The 10,051-nt window shown below is 27.3% G+C and overlaps 1 protein-coding gene across 1 annotated transcript; it reads right to left on the reverse strand.

Moving 5' to 3' along the window:
* Nucleotides 1–8,026: 8,026 nt before the first annotated feature.
* Nucleotides 8,027–9,504, reverse strand: LOC107005425 (BRI1 kinase inhibitor 1). The gene has a single exon (XM_015204018.2). It carries the CDS (start codon nucleotides 9,109–9,111, stop codon nucleotides 8,257–8,259), a length of 855 nt encoding a protein of 284 aa, XP_015059504.1. The 5' UTR covers nucleotides 9,112–9,504; the 3' UTR covers nucleotides 8,027–8,256.
* Nucleotides 9,505–10,051: the final 547 nt, after the last annotated feature.

Genomic DNA, 10,051 nt, shown 5'->3' on the forward strand with positions numbered 1-10,051 from the left:
ATATTTGTTACTCCCTCCGTCCGGTATTATTTGTCATGGTTTCTATTTTTAGAGTCAAATTATAAAAATTTTGACGAGCATTTTAAGATGAATTTTTTCATCATATTAATATGCAAAAAATTGTATTTTACAGTACTTTTCATATGGTTTTAGAATATCTAATTTTTTTTTGTTTAAAATATCGAATTAATGTGATCTAATTTACCTTTGAAAATTAGTCAAATTGACTTTCGATAAGCGCAACATGACAAACAATTCCGAACAGAGGGAGTAGATAATTGAAGTGTATATATGTACAAATTATGGCTTTACTTTTTGCGACCATTATTAATTTTTGTTGATTCTTATTCGAATAAATGTACATACATCCACTATCTTTCGATTTTAATATGTCCACTAATTAATTTAATTACTACTATAGCATACTACTACTTCTATAAATTAAATCCTCTCTCTTAAACACATTCATCAACAACAACACATTTATTCAACTAATCAATTTCTTGTCATTCGATTAAAAATGGCATTGAAAAATACATATAGAAGAAACGTTGCAAGCGATGGTAAACTTGAGATGAGTTTGCAAGAATTCAAGAAATGGATGAAGATATTCGATACAGATAAAGACGGAAAAATAAGTAAAGAAGAACTACGTGAAGCTGTAAGAACGAATGGCGGAGGCTGGTTTAGAAGATTAAAAGGGAGGCATGGCATAAAAGGTGTAGATGCTAATGGTAATGGATATATTGATGAAAATGAATTCAACAATCTTGTTGAATTTGCACAAAAGAATTTAGGTGTTAGAATTGCATCATATTAATTTATTTATTTTTTGTGTAATTTTGAATCGAAATTGAATTGAGTTGTTACTACTAACAAATAACTCAATTCATCTGTGTATTATATATTCATGTTTATTTTTTGAAATAATGTTAGAGATCTCCTCTACTTTCTCTATCGTTTGTCTTCATAACAATAACGGAATAAAATATCAACATGAATTGGTGGTGCACTAATAGAAGTGTTTCATTCTTAATCAGAGATCTCGAATTCATTATCTAGTATAAAAAAGATCTATAAATAAATAGTGTGACTTTCTAGCTCCGCCCCCGGCTACAACCACAAAGAATTGCTTATGCATTTACGTACACTTCTCTAAAAAAAATTTGATCAGTTATGTATTTAACCGATTAACACTACAACAAAAATAATTTTTAGCGGCATTAGATATTGACACTAATAAAGAGTGATAAAGTCTTTAGCGGTATTAGTTAAGTGACATTAGAACCAATGTCGCTAAAGTCTTCAGGAACATATACAAAGAGTGACAATTGCCGCTAAAAATACATATTTAGCGACAATTAAGAATTAAATGTCGCTGATGGTCATTTTTATTGTAGTGTAAATGGCCATGCATGTACTTATATTCAGATTTGTAATTTAGTATGGACAAATGGCATAAATACCCTCAATCTATATCCAAAATTTCAGAGACAGATTTATACTATATATATTAAGGTTATATTATCTCCTAAACTTATTTTATAAATAATTTTTTAACCCTTTCGGTCTATGTGGCACTATCAACCAAATAGTTTGAAAATATTGTTAGCACGCGTTGGACCCAGAAAATAGTGTCACGTAGGCCAAAAAGGAGTAGAAAGTTATTTATAAAATAAGTTCAGAGAACGATATGACTTTAATATAGTATAAGTGTGTCTCTGAAATTTCGAGCATTGTTTGGGGGTGAAAAAAAGTAAAAAATTATTTATAAAATAAATTCAGGGATAATAGGATCTTAATATAGTATAAATGTGTCTGTAAAATTTCGAGCATTAATTGAGAATACTTATGTATTTTTCTTTTTTAAGTATATTAATAACAGATACATTTACGATTTTACTTATCAAAACAAGACTCTTAAAAGTACTTGTAGGCATAGATGAATATTTTCTAAAAAATATAAAATAAAATACTCAAATTATCTATTAATCGTAAAAGGAGCAGGGATTCAAAAGTTTAAAAATTGAAAAATAATTTTTACAAAAATTTATTTAGTTATATTTTTAATAGTGTCCTCCATTTGTGTGAGCTTGATCCTTTTATAAATTAAAGTGCGTGAAATTATTATTTATTTATTTTATTAAAAAAAGTAATGGTGAAAATTAATCCTAGATTAATTTTTTATCTTTTCAAATTTAATATTATGTTGAAATGTGTGTCTCTTTAAAAAGACGGCAAAATGTGTTTGTTGTGTATATTTATAGGATTCCTCTCATTTTTTATTATATAATATAAAAATAATAATTTATGTCCGCTCTAAAATAGAAATCAAAGACCAAATTGTCGATTACATGTCTAAAGGATAAATTTGTGTTGCTTTAGATATGTATAATAATTATTGGACATTTTTGTATAACAATTATTGGACATTATTGTATAACAATTATTGGACATTATTGTATAACAATTATTGATTAATTAAACTAAAGCAACCATACAACCGCCGTTTAAAATTTAAGTCAAGATTTAACCTAATTAATTGTATATTACAAGTACTTGTAGGATAGGGAACCTTTCACTACTATAATTATAATATGTATATAGTACATCCATCCAACTAAGCACTATAATATATAAATAATATAATTTGTGAGAAAAGTTATATTTTCTTATTTATTAGATCATATTTTAAACACACTTTTCATGTGTGATATAAGCTAAGTACTTAAAATTCATTTTTGATTAAAAGTGGTGACAAGACTTGAATACATGTTTGGATATGTGTTTGCTTTGATATCGTATGTATATCAGGGTGGTTCGACAGTATTAAAAAAAAATGTGCCTTAGACTTTTAAAGGGGTCTCATTTTTAATAATAATAGGTTATACGTTATTATTTTTTAATAAATATTGAATACTATTTGTAGAAAAAATTAACTTTTCATGAAAAATAAAAAAAATATTAGAAGAAATTTGACATATTTGAATTATTATATCTCAAATAATTTTAAATAAGAATGATTATACTATCACTTGAAAACTAGAAGAAATCAATTATATAAATATTATTAACAATTCAAGTTTAAGGCCCCGTTTAATTTTTGCTTTAGGCTACTAATATGCTTGATTCGCTCCTGAATTGTATGATTATGATTTATGCACTAAATTATTTCACTTAATAATACAATAAAACAAACGCATTTTTATTAGCTTAATTTTAATATTTTCATAAAGGATAAGATATAAGTATTTNCCCCGTTTAATTTTTGCTTTAGGCTACTAATATGCTTGATTCGCTCCTGAATTGTATGATTATGATTTATGCACTAAATTATTTCACTTAATAATACAATAAAACAAACGCATTTTTATTAGCTTAATTTTAATATTTTCATAAAGGATAAGATATAAGTATTTTCCTAAACTATGACAAAAATTTCAAATACACACATTAACTAAACTAAGGACTTATTACCCCACAGATTTATTTTATTTTGTAATTTTGCATATCTTTTGTCTTATGTTGCACACTTCGTGATTCCACGCGATTAAAACGCGTAAAAGATATTTGCATGCCCGAAGATTAAAAAAAAACATGAAATTATTAAGTACGCGTATAAAGAGGAGGCAAGCCTATATTGTATGATTATTTGCCTATTAAATTAAATAAAGCAACCGTGAAAAGTATATATGTATAATTATTTAGTCTTTAATATACAATAATTAATTAGATAGATAATCCATAATTATGGCTTTTGGTCTGCCCTTTTACACTTTTTTGCGACCATAATTAATTCTTATTCGAATTAATGTACATACATCCACTAATTAATTTAATTACTACTATAGCATACTACTACTTCTATAAATTAAACCATCTCTATTAAAGACATTCATCAACAACAACACATTTATTCAACAAATCAATTTCTTGTCATTCGATTAAAAATGGCACTGAAAAATACTTATCGAAGAAACGTCGCGAGTGATGGTAAACTCGAGATGAGTTTGCAAGAATTCAAGAAATGGATAAAGATATTTGATACAGATAAAGACGGGAAAATAAGTAAAGAAGAATTACGTGAAGCTGTAAGAGCGAACGTTGATGGTTGGTTTAGAAGATTAAAAGGGAGGCATGGGATAAAAGGTGTAGATGCTAATGGTAATGGATATATTGATGAAAATGAATTTGACAATCTTGTTGAATTTGCACAAAAGAATTTAGGTGTTAGAATTATTTCATATTAATTTTTTTTTATTTTATTTTTTTGTAATTCTGAATCGAAATTGAATTGAGTTATTACTATTAACAAATAACTCAATTCATCTGTGTACGTTAACTTAACCTCCATGTTTATGTTATAATATATTCATGTTTATTTTTTGAAATAATGTTAGAGATCTTCTCTACTTTCTCTATCGTTTGTCTTCGTAACAATAACCGAATAAATATCAATATGGTTGTGGTATACTGGTGAGAGTGCTTCACCTTAATCAAAAGTTTCGAGTATTAGTCTCGCAGTGCGCGATGCGAATTTAATCGGCGTTTCAAAGTGGACTATGGGGGTGGAAAATCATTAAAATAGTGGTTTAAACTTTAATATAACGTATCAAAATTCAAATGTGTAGGATCTATAGAAAGAAGTCGACGAATTATTGTATCTTATGTTTTGCAGCGAAAAATCGACGAAATCCTGTTTTTTGAAGAATTGTTCCAAGCCAAAGTTAATATAACATATCAAAATTCAAATATGTAGGATCTATAAAAAGAAGTCGACGAATTGTGTACCTTATGTTTTGCAGCGGAAAATCGATGAAAATCCTTTTCTTTGAAGAAATGTTCCGAGCCAAACTACATAGTAACTGGTCTCATCCCTATTTTTAAATTAAGATTTATCTCTTTTTTTTACAGATAATATTATGGATTGGATCGGGTCGATCCACATGGGCGATCCATGACCTAAAACTTACAAAATGAAAATGTTTATTATATATATATTTTTAAAGAAAAATATAGATTACCCGAATTATCTCAGATTCGTGTTGTATATAATTAGCAAAGATTTTGAAATTTATTTATTTATTTATTTAGTCGTATTTTTAATAGTCCCCTTCATTTGTGTGCTTGATTCCTTTTTACAAATTAAGTATGTGATTCTTTATTTCTTTATTTTTTATAAAAGATAATAATGATTGTATTTGATCCTAAAGCATTTTATCTTCTCAACATGTTATTATCTCATTAAGAAGCTTAAAATGATAAAATTAATCACCACCTATTTATTAACTTAATGACAAATTCTTAGATCCCATTCACAACAGCCGTTTAAATTTGAAGCCAAAAGATTTAATTAACCTAATTAATTGTATATTACTAGTACTTTTAGGCAAGGAACCTTTCACTAATATCCAACTAATTAAGCACTATTAAATTGTTAGAAAAAGTTATATTCTTATTAACTTTCGGTTATAATATAATATATATATAAACAAACAATACGTCCCCCTAATTAATTTAATATTACTACTATACCATAACACTACTACTATAAATTATATCATCTCCCTTAATTAAAAACATATTCATCAACAATTACACATTTATTCAAATAATTAAGTTCTTGTCATTCGATTAAAAATGGCGTTGAAGAGTACTTGTAGAAGAAACATCGCGAGTGATGGTAAACTCGAGATGAGTTTGCAAGAATTCAAGAAATGGATGAAGAGGTTCGATACAGATAAAGACGGGAAAATAAGTAAAGAAGAACTATGTGAAGCTGTAAGAACGAATGTTGATGGTTGGTTTAGAAGATTAAAAGGGAGGCATGGCATAAAATTTGTAGATGCTAATGGTAATGGATATATCGATGAAAATGAATTTAATAATCTTGTTGAATTTGCTCAAAAGAATTTAGGTGTTAGAATTATTTCATATTAATTTTTTTTGTTTTTAGTAATTCTGAATTTAATTTAGTTGGTGCTATAACACAGAACTCAAATTGTCATCAATATAACTTAACTTCCATATTTATTATACTTTTTTGTAAAAATAATTTTAGAGATCTTCATTTCGTTTCGATTGTTTGGGTTCGTAACATTAATAAAATAAAAGTGTGATACAACATATATTACGTTTACATTTCTCCTTTTTTTAATAGTTAATATCACTTATCATTACATGAATAACATAAATAATATATTCAGTATAAATGTATAATCTATATTTAATTTGTGAGATAAAAGAGACTATTTTTTATGAATTCTCAACTAAATGAAAGTGTAATCAAATATAATTGGGCCATATTACAAAATGTATATCCCTACCAAATTTGAGTATCATTGTTTAAGTTATATTCGTAATGCGAAAATATTCGTAAATCTACCTATTCGAAAATAACTTTAGATATACAAAGTCTGAAATTCTATATGGCTGAAGCTCGGTTGTTTTATCGAAATTTCAGACATATATGATCGATATAATCCAGAATTCTTATATTTAGCTCAAATTGTTTACTAGACTTTCGCTCGCGACTTTGTCAATTGAGCACTAACTCAATCAAAATAAGATTTTTAAGCATTTCTTATTTTATTTTTAAAATCTCATTTTGATTGAATTGAAATATAATGCTCTAAATTTTATCCTAATTAAATTAGAATATATAATATGGTGGTGTATATTAAATAGTGTTCTAGTTGTTGCCTTATTGGGATGTGAAATTATTGGACCCAAATATTCAGAATCAGTACATGAATTATTTGTATTTTTATATACAAATACAAATTCGTAGACATCTAATCATCAGACCCACCCTAACTAACCAGTGTATCAAAAAATTTTAATGCGTTTACGTGTATTTTAAATGTATATATGTGTATTTTGAATGTGTTCACGCATTCATATATTTCATTATAGATAGTAATGTGTTCAGATAAATACATATATACATTTAAAATACTATTAAATAGTATAGAGGTAAAAAGTCTATTACAGTAATTTCGGCCAAAATTTGAATATATTTCAAACTCGTAACCCAAAATTTAATGAGTTTGAGTTCTGCATGAACACACATAGAAAGCTACATGAATAATGTTACACATCTCTTGTTAGCTAATAGACCTGATTAAATGTTGTTTCGCTCTAGAAAATTTCCGATTAAATATAATATTTTCTATTCAGAAGCGCATTCAAAATTTGAAGGTGAAGCGAGCATTACTATTTTGAATATGTCAATTACCAGCGATAAATTCATTTCACATGAATATAAACAAAAAGTTTATAATTTCCAACATCAAATTGCTTAAAAAGCTAATAACAAATAAGTCGTTTGATAGAATTATCGTCGATTACAAGTAATTTTGCTATAACATATTAAATAACATTGATGATATATGATATAAAGATCGATTAAAGTATTTAATTTTCATCATTATATTTAAGAAGCTCAAATCACTTTCTTATCAACTTAATTATTTGAATCATTATTAAGAAGTCCAAATCACTTCCTTATCAAAGTATGACCTCAAAAAAATAAAAAGAAATTTTAATTAAATTGGCTTCTTGTCATACGTGTGTGTGAACATGATGACTCATAAACAATAATAAGACTGAAATGACAATATATTTTTTCTTGGTACCACTTTGAAAAATATTTAGCGATAGAATCAGAATTTTCACTAAAAAATATAAAAATACAGAAATAAATTCCTTGCGTCCCTAACTCCGACTTTAATCATTCAAGTGACTACTTAATTACCAAAAATACTTGGACTAATAGGCAAGCTTATGTTTGCATCATTATCTTAGATGGTATCACTCCATATTGAAAATTAATTAAATAAATACTCAAATTAAAGAGGATGAAATTCAAGATTTTAATTAAGTCAATGGAGACTAATTAATTATATTCTTTGCATAACCTAATATGATTGACCTTTTAGCAAGAGTTGAAGATAAATCAAAAATCAATTAAGACACTAATTTTATAATATACAAAACAAATTAAATTTCAAATGAAAAATCTATGTAGCAATAACTCAACATGCATCATCCATATATCAAATCTCATATTGCAAAAATACTTACACATATCCATCGACGATGTAAAAAATATTTATACGATCAGACCATTCAAGTAATTACAAGCAAATTTCCTAATTACATACATATTACTTGGTACGTAAATGATAACAACTAACCTGCTATCACATGTTAAAATCTGTTACACGAAATAAAATCAAGTAGTACTCATTTGATTTAATCTTCCATTGAAATAGATTTTTTACAATGAGCAATTGCAGCTTGTATAGCAGATTGCAATTCTTCCATAGTGCTATCACTTGAAGAATTAGTAAAATTACTATAATCTCCTCCTGTTGGTTTTGCTACAAGTAAACCACTATTTGTAGGTGATGTTCTTATTGAAGCTGGTGCTGATGAATATTCCCATTTATTATTATTATTATTATTATTATTATTATTATTATTATTTTGTTTTAATAAATTCCCAGAAAAAGAATGAAATTGCATATTAATCTTTTTATTTCTAAATGACAAAAATGGCCTTACCATTTTTATATACCTCTTAACAACTTGACTCATCTTCTTGCTATATTGCTTTGATGATCTTTCTTTGTTTTGATCTTTAAGTACTCTCCATTTTGGTATCCCAAATAGTGAAAAAGACTTTGATTTTGCCTTAGCATCACAACAAGAGGTATCATCATCATCATCTAATACTTTATTATGTTGTTGATGAAAAAAGTCATGATTTTTCTTGGGAAGTGTGAAGCCATCAAGGGAGTTAGTGGAAGATCTAGGGGAGGATATAGGGAAATGAGAAAGAAGGTGAAGAGGAAGTAAGTGTCCATGGAAGAAGATATCATCAGCAGGAGATAGATCTATAGCAAATGATGATGATGAAGTTGTAGTAGTTGAAGAAGAAGAAGAAGAAGGAGGAGGAGGTGGGGTTTGATTTGTTTGTTGAAATGAGATTGTGAATGAGAATTCATGTGAAGGAGATGATGAGTTAGATGAACAACTTTGATGATGATGATGATCACTTTCTTGATTTGTTCTCATGATGTTTTGGTGTTGTTGTTGGTTGTCCATATGGATATGTGTTTATAGGGGTAATGTAACATAAATTTGCTAGTAAGATCTTATATGGGGTGTGTCTTAAAACTATACTCCTAGGGCTCGTTTGGTGTGAGGGATTAAAAATAACAGTGATGGAATAGAAGAATTTTTTTTTATCTTGTTTGGCTGTCAGATTTGGGATAACTTATCCCACCATTTATATCATAGTAATGACATAAGTTATCTCATATACATGGTGGGATAAGTTATCCCAAGATAGCTAACCTCTGGAGACTTATACTGGGATAACTTGTTTCCAATCAAACGACCCCTTAATTGTTATTCTTTGTATGAAAGGACAAAAAGATAAGAAAAAAGAAGAAGATAAGGATATGAGAAGAATGTGTCTTTATTATTGGTGAAGCAGAGTTATTCGATATTTATGATGATGAAAGATAATAAATATGCTAGTAAGATTTAATAGGAGGTGTTTCTCAAACTACTCTTATTTGTTATTCTTTGTATGAAGGGACAAAAGAAGAAGATAAGGATACGAGAAGAATGTGTCTTTATTATTGGTGGAACAGAATTATTCAAATATTTATGTTGATAAAAATTGATAAATATTACGTAAAATCAATTAAAGTGTGCGCAAATTATTCCATACCTAAAATAAAATTTAAACAAAAAAAAGAGAGGAGGATATTTGTTATTGAGGGTTGGTGAAGGAGAGGAGGTTGTTGCTTGTAGACTAAAATGTCTTATGAAGGGACAAAAAAGAAAGATAAAAGGATATGAGAAGAATGAGTATTTTCTTTTTCAGAGTTATTCGATATTTATATTAATAATAGATAATAAATATCATATAGAACTAATCAATATATATAAATTTTATAAAATTAATTAAGCTACGCGTAAGCTGACAGAAAATATAATTGACATGTGCTGGTCTGGTGGCTCTGATATGGTGGTT

Source organism: Solanum pennellii, chromosome 12, assembly GCF_001406875.1.
Source record: "Solanum pennellii chromosome 12, SPENNV200".
NCBI lineage: Eukaryota > Viridiplantae > Streptophyta > Magnoliopsida > Solanales > Solanaceae > Solanum > Solanum pennellii.